The sequence below is a fragment of the Macrosteles quadrilineatus genome, unplaced genomic scaffold (assembly GCF_028750875.1).
Source record: "Macrosteles quadrilineatus isolate MER2022 unplaced genomic scaffold, UCM_ALF_1.0 Scaffold_4__1_contigs__length_99947679, whole genome shotgun sequence".
In the NCBI taxonomy this organism is placed as follows: Eukaryota; Metazoa; Arthropoda; class Insecta; order Hemiptera; family Cicadellidae; genus Macrosteles; species Macrosteles quadrilineatus.
This window is the reverse complement of record NW_026542597.1, coordinates 17,298,366-17,312,617: the sequence shown is the minus strand read 5'-3', so window position 1 is coordinate 17,312,617 and position 14,252 is coordinate 17,298,366. Positions and strand designations below refer to the sequence as shown.

At 37.8% G+C, this 14,252-nt stretch overlaps 2 protein-coding genes across 2 annotated transcripts; both read right to left on the bottom strand.

The window, feature by feature from the left end:
* Nucleotides 1-1,187: 1,187 nt before the first annotated feature.
* Nucleotides 1,188-9,939, bottom strand: LOC128992777 (facilitated trehalose transporter Tret1-like). Its single transcript, XM_054416517.1, has 3 exons — nt 9,879-9,939; nt 6,627-7,939; nt 1,188-1,325 (listed from the first exon to the last, which is right to left on the bottom strand). The coding sequence occupies exons 1-3, from the start codon at nt 9,937-9,939 to the stop codon at nt 1,188-1,190; spliced, it is 1,512 nt and encodes a 503-aa protein (XP_054272492.1).
* Nucleotides 9,940-10,383: 444 nt separating this feature from the next.
* LOC128992230 (facilitated trehalose transporter Tret1-like) lies at nt 10,384-12,844 on the bottom strand. The gene is made up of 2 exons (XM_054415701.1): nt 12,708-12,844; nt 10,384-12,012 (listed from the first exon to the last, which is right to left on the bottom strand). Exons 1-2 carry the CDS (start codon nt 12,766-12,768, stop codon nt 10,670-10,672), a joined length of 1,404 nt encoding a protein of 467 aa, XP_054271676.1. The 5' UTR covers nt 12,769-12,844; the 3' UTR covers nt 10,384-10,669.
* Nucleotides 12,845-14,252: the final 1,408 nt, after the last annotated feature.

The window sequence follows — 14,252 nt, the reverse complement described above, 5'->3', positions numbered from 1 at the left end:
ATAGCATTTGTGGTTAGGGTCTTCAAATGAACGGCAAGGTTTACAATATACTTCACCGCACTTGTGAGGCTTGGGGCGATCTCTAATCCAAACCAATTTTCCACAATCGAGACATTTTTTTACATTTTTACATCTGTCAGCTTGATGCGCGATAAAACATTCCTGGTTTCGATAGGTCATGTTACATTTATTACATAAAATACCACCACTCTCCGCTACACAAGGGGGTGAGATGGTCTGGCACTGTGGGCAAATATTTGAGCAACGATGCTCTCTTTTATGATCGTAGGGTACATGACAAACTTCACAGAAATAATTGCAAACAAAAGCAGCAGTCAAACAATTAATTACATTGTAGTGTCCATTGTGAAACAACAAGTTAATTTTGAACTTGGGGTTCTCTACATTTCCTTCAAAGTACACATCACGTCCTTTCCTGTCATAGTTGTACACAACAATTTTGTAGTCCCTCAAAAACACCTGAAATTTTTCAAGTTCCGGGATCCCACCTCCACCCTCTGGCATTTCAACCCTAGCTCGACGAACAAGTTCCTGGGCCCTAACTGTTTGCCTATTTGCCTTATCTTGCCTCACAGCTTTATATTCAGGATCTTTAGTTAGATTAGCAACAGCCACTACAATTGCACGGGGCAAACACAATTTATCTTTATTGTTAATGACAACAATTCCCCGCCTTGACTTGCATTCCTCATCAAACGTATTGTAAAACCCAGGCCTTACTCTCCCAGAACCTACAGGAAGGTTAATTCTAGTGCATTCCACTTTAAAGGTGTCAGTAGATTTTATAGTTTCAGAGTTTGATTGCACAATACCACCAAAGATTTGCCACAAAACATTTTCATCAATTTCACTAGCAGGGCGAAAATTTACATAGCCTGGTGCTTTTGATTTCAAGTTAAGACTTTGTAGAGTAAACCCAAGTTGATCGTTTTCAAATGCTTGCTCTTTCATACTATTTACAATTTGCGCAAACCCTTGTCTCAACCAATCAATCTCGTTAGTCTCTGGAGGCGGATTAGTGAATTTAAATACTGTTTTACTTCCATACAATCTAAATTTATTTACATAAGTTTGATCAGTACTAATCAAAGTAACAGGCTCAACTACTTTAACGGGTTCAACTACTTCATCGGATACATTATCAGCCATACTAACATCCATCGTAGTCAGATGCCTAGAGCAAAGTGAAAGGGACACAGATACACTAGTTCTAGTGGGGGCACAGTCTGCGCGCGCACACAGCTAAGTATAGCACACGGATTGCACAATACAACACAGGGACACAAGATGTGGTGGGGGCACAGCTGCGCGCACACAAAGCTTAATATAACACACCGATTGCACAACACGTTACACAAAAGAAACAATGTTCACTTACTATAAAACTGATCCACTACACAATAAATAATCAGACTAACATTAACACTAGAAATAACTTGCAAACATAACCTCAAAACGTCAAACACAAGAGCACACATCCAACACGTTCAATTGCCGAAAGCAAAGTGAAAGAAAATTAGTAATGGAAAGTATAAATAGCAAAAATTGACCAATCACACAACAGATCACCTATTTATGACCAATCAGGTACAAGCTTATTACAACCAATCAGCAACCAGGATACACGCCATTAACATTTCCTTGTTTTGTTACAGAACCGTGATGAAGAAGAAGAAGAAGAAGAAAATTTGTAGAAATATAATGTTTGCAAACACTGTTTAGATTAATGTAAATAAAAGATATTAGTAATAGCCATTAAACAACACTTTACAAATGACCACCATTTCTTCTTAGACATTATTAATTTTTAGATAGAGAAATGTAAATTTAAATCGTAGATATATAGTACTAAACCATAGTAGTAAAACCATTATATACTAGGCAATGTGTTTAATTATCTAAAAAAAAAAAAAAAAACATTCAATTTTTATTTTATTTCATATATATCTACATGCTGTAGTCCATTACAAAAGCAAATCAAATGATAATCCACGAATCCAATGTTAAAAGCAGCCGAAAGAACGCAAGCGGAACTTTACCGTTGAGAATAAAAAACGGCCTTTGTAAAGGCCACCAAATTTTGAACGTTAAATCAACATTTCATAGACGTTATGTATTGTTAGGATGATTGTAATCTGAATAATGTTGATTCCTAGCAGTTGGCTGTGTATGAAGCTGTATATGCGCCAGAGGTTCATGGGTTCGATCCTTACCAATCACAATTACAATATTTGTTGCGTCTTATTTACAAATACCTATAATATACTGCAGTCCATAACAATGACAATACAAATGATAATTCACGTATCAAATGTTAAAAACAACTGAAAGAAGGCTTGAACGGAACTTTACCATTGAGCATAAAAATGGCCTTTGTAAAGGCCACCAAAATGTTGGATGTTAAATTTACATTTCATAGATGTCATGTTTTATTTTATTTTTTTTTTTGGGTGATGGGTAATCTGAATAATATTTCTTTCTAGTAGCTGACTGTGTATGAGACAGTGCATGAGCCAGAGGTTCACGGGTTCGATCCTTACCAATCACAATTACAATCTTTGCTTCCAAAGTCCAATGAGTCTTATTTACATACACCTATAATATACTGCAGTCCATTACAATGACAAAACAAATGATAATTCACGTATCCAATGTTAAAAACAACTGAAAGAAGGCTTAAACGGAACTTTACTATTGAGCATAAAAAACGGCCTTTGTAAAGGCCACCAAAATGTTGAATGTTAAATTTACATTTCATAGATGTCATGTTTAAATTTTTTTTATTTTTGGGGTGATGGGTAATCTTAATAATGTTTCTTTCTAGTAGCTGACTGTGTATGAGACTGTGTATGAGCCAGAGGTTCACGGGTTCGATCCTTACCAATCACAATTACAATATTTGTTGCGTCTTATTTACAAATACCTATAATATACAGCAGTCCATAACAATGACAAAACAAATGATAATTCACGTATCCAATGTTAAAAACAACTGAAAGAAGGCTTAAATGGAACTTTACCATTGAGCATAAAAACGGCCTTTGTAAAGGCTACCAAAATGTTGGATGTTAAATTTACATTTCATAGATGCCATGTATTTTTGGGGTGATGGGTAATCTGAATAATGTTTCTTTCTAGTAGCTGACTGTGTATGAGACTATGTATGAGCCAGAGGTCCACGGGTTCGATCCTTACCAATCACCAAACGTTTTATTTCTGGTCGGGGTGAAATGTTGATTTTTGTTATGGTGATGTATCATAGCGGGAGTAGTGTTAGTCGTTGATCCAAGAGGTTCACAGGTTCAATCCTTACCAATCACATTTACAATATTTGCATTGGGAGATGAGGTTACGTTATTTGGCGGGAAAATAAAAGTGAGGTTAGAACACGTGTGAGGATAGACCACGTGGGACACCAGGGGGCATGGCTTAAGGGAAATACTGCTCTCTGATTGGCTGGGGGAATGCTGATCTCTGATTGGCTAGGGGGCGTGGCCTAGGTGGAATGCTGCTCTCTGATTGGCTAGGGGGCGTGGCCTACGGAGGGGTGGGGATGAAATGCTGCTCTCTGATTGGCGGGCCCAAGCGCTGGGTAGCCTACTCTCATCCTTCAAAATAACTCTGGATCGACATCATACAAAAAATACGTATGATGCTCATAGCAGCACCATACAGAATCAGAACGGAAGAGGATTATTGAAAGCACAGGCAAAATAATATTGGAAGATATTGAGACAATGGCATATGAAAATTGCGTTTTCCCAACTGCTGACCAATTCAGTAGTAGTGCAGAAGGAATGGTACTTGAATCACTTCGGGTCTTTATGGAATGCTCAAAAAATAAAAGATCAACCCAGAGTAGAAAAGAAGTTGATTGCCATAACTGCTCTGATCGCTGCGATTCGCCCACGATCTTTTATGTCTTCTCTCCTGCACATGTGTTGCCCTGTATGTACACAGAAAGTTTTGGTGTAAAAACCTTGTTCAACTGCTCGCGAGTTTGTGGTTCAGTGGAACCTATTATCAGCTCAACAGCTAGAGCTATCACTCGTCTACCACCCTGAAGAGCCTGCTCCACAGGAAATATGTTGTCATACGTCTTCGACAATGCCAATTTTAATACGTAAACCATCGATGGATTCAATTCTTTCCACAGCATGGGTGGTATACTACCCCTGCTTCAGCTCTAAACAACAAAGCCTTGGGCGGGAGGACAAGAAAGTCCATAATGCATCATCTGCCACTGAAGTAGGCCATACAGGTGCCCTAGATCTAAAGTAATGGGATGGTTCTATGAATGCACTTCAACATTGACCTGAACGAGATCCACGCACTCCCAGTCGTTAAATTGACTTCAACAATGGTTACCACCAGTTGGTCTCTCAGCTTCCAGCCTTACTCTTTCATTACTTTTGACTACAAGTGTGTGTTGTACTACAAGTATTGAATATACGAGTATTTACTACATTTATTATCAGTGTAAATCCCTTGATGTAATATAAAATCATCAATTTACCACAATAAAACTAGTTTTTCTGAAAGTTTTTTTTATACCCTGTATCTTGTTAAGTATTGATTGGATGTACAAAATGCTTTTTGTTGGAAATTTAATGCTCTTTATTTTGTACATTTACACTTTTTTTTAAACTTTACACTTCTAATTTACACTTTTCCTCTAGATAGAGCCGTTTTCCTTGATATTTACAGAAAACTAAAAAATGAACATTTACAACCCCCTCCCCCCATAGCTCACTCACATCCCACTGGTCAGGACTTTTAGTATGTTGTTCAGGAGGGTCTTACCTACAATTGTGCAAAAATCCGGGACTACACGATTTTTTCCCACTCATTTATCTTTGTTGACTGGGATATTACAACCCCACTTGCGACTTTGCCATTTCGAAGCCGCAGCATGGAGTTAAAGGCGGACCACAAGACAGTAAATACATTAATAGATTATGGTCATTCGTTTATGGGTCTGATGATGATTGGAGTGTCAAATTAAAATCGATCACCACTTACAATATTTTATATGTATTCGTGAGTCAACAGTAAAAGTGTAAATACATATTATCAAGTGTAGACGTATTGTTTTGTACTTTCGTCCCATTTTAAGCAAGTCGATTACTGTTTTAAACATAATATGTTTGAATACTTCGACTTTACTGACTTACTTTAACGAACTAATAGATCGGAACAGATTAACCCGTCTAGTCATACCTGTATCTTGGCTCGAACTGGCGTATCGTCTCGCTCTAGTAGGGGAGGGGACTTATCTCAAAACCCAAGTTCCAAAGTTCACTAATTAATTGTCCTTTTACATTGTCCAAATAATTAGGCTAAATCTCTTCTTATTTACAGCAATTAATATCGACGTACATTATCAATGATGTAACCACAGCCACCTTTTACTCCAGGCCGCGGTTATCGAAGTGGCAACGTCGCAAGTAGGGTTGATACAGCTAATTTGTTTGGAGGCAGCTAATGGTATTTATTTTTTAAGAATATGAAAGCTTTGGTTTCTCAATTCAGTTTTATTATTTGGTGAAATGTATCAAATTGCCCAGGGTTTCTCACTTTTTCCATTGTAATATGTGTAAAAAGCCAAACTCAAATGATTAAATATTGAATTCAATAAATATTTCATTCAAGTCATTTAGCAGTATAGTACACAGTTTAAGGGAGTATGTTTTATCTATGACAGTATGTAGCAACCGTATGTGTATGTGACAGTATGTAGCAACCGTTTCTTTGAATTACTACTTTAAATGTTAACAGCAATAATTTAACTATCCAGCGGATCATAATGTAAACAAATAATGATAACATGGTATTTTAAAAACCAACTGGGACAGAGCTCAGGGCCTCCAAACAAAACAGCTGTAACAACACTATTTGTGACGTTGCCACTTCGAATGCCTGGAGTTAAAGGTGGCCGTGGCCCTAAAGTGCGAACCTCATAGTTTTTTAGCAGTATAGTGTCATTTGCCCCTCCCATTCAACAGCGAAGAGGGAATATCAAGATCACATTGGACACGATCATAAGATTATATTGTTCTACGTCGAAAGGCGACAGCGAAACAGCTTACTACCAATGATTACAAAACATGGAATTCATTGATACTTCCCAGATTGCCTGTTCTGTTTTAAAACAGTGCAGTTCATTCAACTATTCAATTGTCACTATATCAAATAAAAGGTAAATGTAGTCAACTAATTATTTACTAGACTAAACTTATCCCAGGTTTGTGCATAATGATGTTTTTGTTGTGCGCATTTATTATTTAAAAAAATGGTATACATAATATATTTTGGGGGTAGCTTAAAAAAAATCCAAATGGAGTAATAACTAGTTAATTTTCATATAGTCGCCATTTCAGTTAAAATTATTAATACAAAAGTTATCCAAAATAAAATTGAACAAAAATAAATTATACATACATTTACAGTTTTTAAACTATTTAGAGATAAACTAAACATAACAATTTATAATATTACATCATATCAATGACTTAAAATGATTTTGGAATGTTTTTAGTAATTATGCACTACATTTCAATAATATTAACATTTCATTTAAAAATGATAGTGAAACTGTGACAGACTTTTTTGCTCATCTCGTTTCTAATTTGAACAAAAGATTTACCTTTCGTTTCGGGTGCAAAGAAATAAAAGTATACGGAGCCGAAAAACAACACGGTAGAATATAAATAAAAGTTAGCATACAAACCTATATATTCTGTAAGTGGCAAATACAAGGCTAAACTAACCCAAGAAAAGAATGTAACATTGATAGTTCCAACGCTGGAGGCTAAACCTCGCATGTTAGAGGTGAAAAGTTCCGATGTGTAGGCTGAACAGACAGGGTACATACCAGCTGTACAGAGGCCCGAATAGATGAGGATACTGACGGGAGCGATCCAGCTAAAGTTCGAAACAACAACTGTAGTTTTAAACAACAAGAAGAAGTAAGTACCAGTAAACGCTTGACAGATCAAAGAACCGATGCAGGAGATTAACAATAAAGGCCTTCTCCCCAAAGTGTCTGTTGTCACAGACCCGACTATACCTCCTATCAGCATAACTACCCCAAACGCAATGGTGATCACATATGATGGAATCGTTAGGTGCGGAACCATGTCAAATATCTTTGTCGCATAAACCATAATAGCTCCTGTCCCACTTGTGATTCTCACACACGTCAGCACAAGCAGCATGCAGAACGCTTTTCGATCAATAGGAGTCGCCACTATGTCCTTAACACTGGCTTTCTTCTGATTTTCTTCCACGCTAATTTTCATCTGAGCCATCTCCTTATCTATTTCTTCTTCCGATTTGTCTCTGAACCACATCAAAGTACTCCTCGCCTTTTCTACATTTCCCATCATCATGTAGTAGTACGGAGTCTCTGGCTGGAAGGCGAAGATGACGATGAACGGAATGTTGACGGCTAGAGTGAACCATGTGAACGCTCTGTAGCTAATGAAGGGTCCAACGGAGTAAGAGATCAAAAATCCAACCCACCATGAGTTGAAGAACAAACTCGTTATAACTCCACGGGTCTTGTCTCCTGCTATCTCTCCGAGGTAGATAGGAGCTGCTGTGAACGCAAATCCCATTCCCAGTCCGTGAATGGTTCTAGCGATTCCCAGCATGAGAGGTGTGGGGAAGTAGAGGATGATGATCCAGCCCAGGATATACACAGGTCCTGTGGCGAGGATGACGGGTTTGCGGCCGATGTAATCACTGACAATGCCCGCTGGCAGGGGACTGAGGAAGTTGCCTAGCTCTATGATGGATACTACCCAGGACATCTGAGTGGGGGTGATGTCTATCTCGCTGCCGGGGCTGAGCAAGTCTGTCAAGATGGGGGTGATCCAGCCGTACATTGATCCCGAAGCCACCACGCTCATGCATGCTGAAACACACCCGAGTGAGATATAAGTAGTTAGGTTCTACATTTGTGGCTAAAGGATTTTAAAGGATACATTACAAATATAGAATGTAGAAGAGCACCATATTTCTAACTCTTCTATTAAATTACATACAGGTTTGTAAATTAGTGTGTTTTAACGAGTAGTTACGAATGAATCCGTAGTTATAGCAATGGAAAATAAATGTGCCACCTCAAACAGTTTTGTTTGTTGATTACATTAAGTGGATAATAATCACTGGGATTACTAGGTAAACAATTAAATATCACATCACTCGGCTGTATAATGACAGCTATTGTTTGGTCGCCTTGTTGTTTGTCTTTACGACCAACCGATCTGACACCATTGCTAATGCTTTATATAATGCTAATAAAGAACAATTGTGACACGATCACATTAGATTATGAAATCTCGAATTGTTTCGGATACACTAATCAACTTTTAGTTCCCTACTTTTTACTATACCGTAATTTTAGAGTGTAAGTGTAATTTTAATACCATGTTTCAACTTGCAGTATAAGCAACGACATTCTTTAAAAAAAGCCCTCCATTAAAAGTAACTTCATTATTTTTTGTTATTTTTTTGTAATTTCCCATTTAGGCCTAGGTAATAAGCTACCGTAGCTCTCCCGTAATTAGACCCAGGACCAGTTTACTTCTACTTGATGATGTCTCCAAAGGCCAAATAAGCCATCCGTTCAAATTCATACATTAAATAAGCTATCAAAAGTATTTTTCCTACAGTCACCCGACAAAGTTGGCTTCCTTGTACTGTTTGTAGTACAGAAAGCTGCTATTTGCTGCATATTTATACTTTGCCGTACGGTTTATACTTTGTCGTGCGGTTTATACTTTGCCGCACATCAGGATTCCAACGAAACGACACAAAATAGCGTGGTTCTACTGCTGTTACTCATTTTCTTGGGTCGAAAAGAGTCACTTTAGGCCCTAGAGATGAAGTATATACTACAGTATTTCTTTGATCACATTTATATTCTACTTAGTATTTGCCTTTAATTTTTTTCTACTAAGCTATTGGTATTTCAATAACCCCCCTATTTATAACCTTCCCTGTTGCAGCAAACTTTAGCCAATCATTAAAATAAATTTATTTTAAATAAACAAATTTAAAGGGATTATTTGAGTGAAAATCAAATTTAGGACCATGGACATTCACTTAACCTGCATGTTTTTTGTGGAGGGGTATTAGATTAAATTTTACCGTTCATACAAACGCATTTTTTTTTGTCGGGAACACAAATAATAGTTAAATACAAGTTAATAATTCGACATAAATCAACTAAAGTACTTATTTAAACTGTTACCATCGGTAAATTAATGGAATTTAATTGTGTGTTTTCAGGTACTGTTGATAATTTGTTTTTAACAATTATCGAGCCAGTAGTGAGTAATACTAACAAACAACGCAGATTTGTTTATAATTGCAGTCAAATCTTTTCTTACATCTGAATTAATTTTACAATCTGTTTAATTCTTAGAACAATAAGTAAAAAGAAACTTGAGGGTCAACATGAAGTGACAACAGTGCAGCGTCATCTGCAAATGTAGCAACTGTGACATTGGGGACCATAGGGATGTCTGGTTTGTAATATCAAATAGCAAGGGGCCAAGGACACTACCCTGGGGTACTCCAGGAGTGCATTAATCTGAGTTCAGATTAAGAATTTTAAATTTATTTTTCAATCGATTTGTTTGATAAGATTTTGATAGATAACACAGAGAATTAGTCGAACCTTAAAAAATATTTTTACTAGGCCTACAAACAGTTGCAACTATAACTGTTAAGCGGGGGTTTTAGTTAATTTTTCACCCCCTTCAAATGTTTATATTCAGCTCACTTTTATTATTACGCACTTATTAATCCATCCACGTGAAATAGGAATGCCAAACTGTGTGTTTTACCTGAAATAGCAGCGATATACTGGTTGAGAAGACCTTTAGAGACGATCCTCTTAACAGCCATCTACACTCAACACTCTTCAACGTCAACTTCCTAGAGTGTGCTAGTGTTCCTCGTACATGCATTAGCATTTGGTCGACCTCTGATAGCGTCAAGGTCGGATAATTCCAAGAAATAATGCAGATCCTATACATAATGCCAACTGAATACATCATAGTTGCCACCCACGAGTGATAAGCCTCGAATGATCATTTGGGGATGATTTGCTCTTACACTTAACATAAGTATATTGTCTGTTTACATACAAAACTGTAGTACATTCCGTTTTACTCTCATTCTCATAAAGTTGAAGATACTGTTACTGTAGTAAGCTAGTGTATCCTGGACTTGACCAATGAAAAATATGCATAGTGTTTTATTTAGTTATGGTCATTTCTTATTTTGGTAAAAGGGTACACATATTTAGGAAATGAAAAATACAAAATGTCCAAATAACGTAAAACCACGTAAAAACAAGTTCGTATATTTCAATACAAAAATAACACTAAAGTACATTTTTACAAACAATAATCATTTTATGTAATACCTATTTACAGTTTTGAAACAGTTTAGAACCAAACATAAAAATACTGAATTATAAAGAATGAATTGCAAATTATAGTGTTCAAAGGGTCATAATACTACCACATTATTGACATTTAGTCTATGTCATCACGTCCTTTATTTTACACATTTATTGAAGGATGTTTTAGCAAACATTAGAATTAGTTCGTCAATGTGAAATAAGGCCTACTTAAACACCATCGTCCAGATGTGACAAACTTTTCTGGCTCATCTCTCTTCTAATTTGAACAAAAGATTTTCCTTTCGTTTCGGGGGCAAATAAATAGAAATAGACAGAGCCAAAAAGCAATACGATAGAGTAGAAGTAAAAGTTAGCATACAGACCTATGTATTGTGTAAACGGTAAATACAAGGCTAAACTAACCCAAGAGAAGAACGTTACATTGACAGATCCAAAGCTGGAGGCTAAACCTCGCATGTTAGAACTGAAAAGTTCCGATGTGTAGGCTGAACAGACAGGGTACATACCAGCTGTACAGAGACCCGAATAGATGAGGATACTGACGGGAGCAATCCAGCTGAAGTTCGAGACAACAACTGAAGTTTTAAACAACAAGAAGAAGTAAGTACCAGTAAACGCTTGGCAGATCAAAGAACCGATGCAGGAGATTAACAATAAAGGTCTTCTCCCCAAAGTGTCTGTTGTGACGGACCCGACTATACCTCCAATCAGCATCACTACCCCAAACACGATGGTGATCACATCTGATGAAATCGTCAGGTGCGGAACCATGTCAAATATCTGAGTAGCATAAACCAGGACTGCTCCTGTCCCACTTGTGATTCTCACACACGTCAACACAAGCAGCATGCAGAACGCTTTTCGATCAATAGGAGTCGCCACTATGTCCTTAACACTGGCTTTCTTCTGATTTTCTTCCACGCTAATTTTCATCTGAGCCATCTCCTTATCTATTTCGTCTTCCGATTTGTCTCTGAACCACATCAAAGTACTCATCGCCTTTTCTACATTCCCCTTCATCATGTAGTAATACGGAGTCTCTGGCTGGAAGGCGAAGATGACGATGAACGGAATGTTGACGGCTAGTGTGAACCACGTGAACGCTCTGTAGCTGATGAAGGGTCCAACGGAGTAAGAGATCAAAAATCCAACCCACCAGGAGTTGAAGAACAAACTCGTTATAACTCCACGGGTCTTGTCTCCGGCTATCTCGCCGAGGTAGATAGGAGCTGCTGTGAACGCTAAGCCCATTCCCAGTCCGTGAATGGTTCTAGCGATGCCCAGCATGAGAGGTGTGGGGAAGTAGAGGATGATGATCCAGCCCAGGATATACACAGGTCCTGTGGCGAGGATGACAGGCTTGCGGCCGATTTTATCACTGACAATGCCCGCTGGCAGGGGACTGAGGAAGTTGCCTAGTTCTATGATGGAGACCACCCAGGACATCTGAGTGGGAGTGATGTCTATCTCGCTGCCAGGACTGAGCAAGTCTGTCAAGATGGGGGTGATCCAGCCGTAGCATGAACCTGAGGCCACCACGCTCATGCATGCTGAAACACAGAGTGGGACATAAGACAGGAGTCTAAATTCAAATGTATCTGAAAATATTGTGAGAAAATGAAGAGACTTATGTAGTTATATTGCGATAGCCCAACATTATGTAAAGAGGGGGTTTTCAACGAATATCAGTTAGGAATAAACCGAATCATACACCTAATAAAGTGGAAGGACAAACCAACTCAAACCATTTTGATTGTTGACGCATTCAAGTGGATAATAATTTTGGGATTACAACGTAAACGATAAAACTTCACACCAAAAAACAACGATATTCATATAAAACGCCTCTTACTAAACGAATCTTGCTTTTGGTTTACAACATTTCCTTGTAAGAATTGACAAACTGTTTGGTCAGTAATGAACAATAATTGCTAATATAGTAAAATCCAGAAATTAGTAAATTAATACTTCATTAGTTTTTTTGATTACTGATAATTTTTTTTCTAAATTATTGAGCTAGTGGTGACTGACAACAATTTGAATATATTTTGGGTTTTCAATTGAATTCAAGCATATTTCGAACAATGATTTGCAGACATGGCTGTTTTTGATACACTAGCCTAAACAATGCATTTTTTACTTTTCTTTTAATATCATCCTAAATCGTAAATCTTGATATTTACTCACTAAATTTATTGTTAAATTTTGCTTTCGTTAAACAAGAACTCCAAATAGTGTGTTTTACCTGAAATAGCAGCGATGTACTGGTTGAGAAGACCTTTAGAGACGATCCTCTTAACAGCCATCTACACTCAACACTCTTCAACATCAACTTCCTAGAGTGAGGTGTACCTCGCACAACACCCTAAGACTTGGATCGACCACTGATAGTGTCAAGGTCAGATAAGCGAAGATCTATCATATAAATCCTAGACATCATGCCACCTGAATATCACACACTTACGGCGAGTGCTTATAACATCGTATGATAACTTAGAGATTATTTTACACTTGACATTTGAAAAAGTCCATTGTCTCTTTACATACGGGGATGCAAGGACAGCATACCGAATTGCATGGATGGTGGATGGGACATCCGAATAATGAGAGTATATAATAACTTTTACTTTTAACTATCTGAAGTAAAAACAATTCTCCATAAATCTACCAATACATCTCAATATCTCTCTCGATATACCAGGGACGTATTTCCCTAACGGCGGACACGGTGGTTGCCTATTGTCTCGGCCTTTATGGGGGCATTACTTTTGGCCTCATCAGAATTGTTTCTCTTGACAAATTTGTATCATAATGTGTCAGGGGTTTCAATTTTTGAGCTGAGTATTTATTTTTGTGATTGCCATAAGTGTCTGCGATGATTCCGCACTTGAAAATCACTATGTGGGCGTGAACGGGGGAGAAGTACCGCCAATGAGCCCACGAAAAGCCTCGTAGATTCTAAATACGATCCTGACATCTAGACCTACACTTAGACTATACAGTACATACTTAAAGAAAGTAAAAAATATAAGATATGAATTGGCGACCGATTTCGACCAGTCACAGCGGCCATCAGGACCAATCAGAGACTGAGAGAATCAAAATGGAGTTGCCGCTTTTGATAAGGGTAAGATTATTTGGTTTTTGTTTGGGTTTATGTTATTTTTAGGCTTTTTGTTCGTAGGTGTGTAAGGTTGGTAATTGTTACGAGGCTTTTTGTTTGATGGTTCGATGGTTGTTAAAGTAATACTGGGTCACCTGGTGCCAATTACCAGCATCTCTGAGTCGTGGACACGGTCGTGGTAATTTAGGACGTTTAGGTTGAAGTAGTTAAAGAATCTATAAATTGTAGTACAAAGTGGGCAGCATAATCTTGTTGATGTCCCATGGGGATGATGGGGTTCTAGACTTGAAACTTTTGGTTCGAGGGCTGTCAAGAGGAATGGATGAGCGTAGAGGTTATGACTGCACGGTCTGCAGATGAGTACAGTCTGGGTATGAATGAAATGGAACCGCAAAGACGACAGTTGTTGAGGACACGGAATTCACGGATTCGAATCTTACAACTTATAACCAACGCTTAATGCTGCTAAGTTATAAAACGGCAACAATGCGGTAGCTTTGAGACTGATATTGCCTTTTCCCTTTTATGCACCGCATTTCTATAGTCGCAGCCCGTAAGGCCAGAGCTGTGAACCTAGGAACTGCGACTATTTAGAGGTTTAGAGATTAAAGGAATGGATTTAACAAGTTATATTTCAACGATTTCTAGCCTTCGTGCTAAAGCATA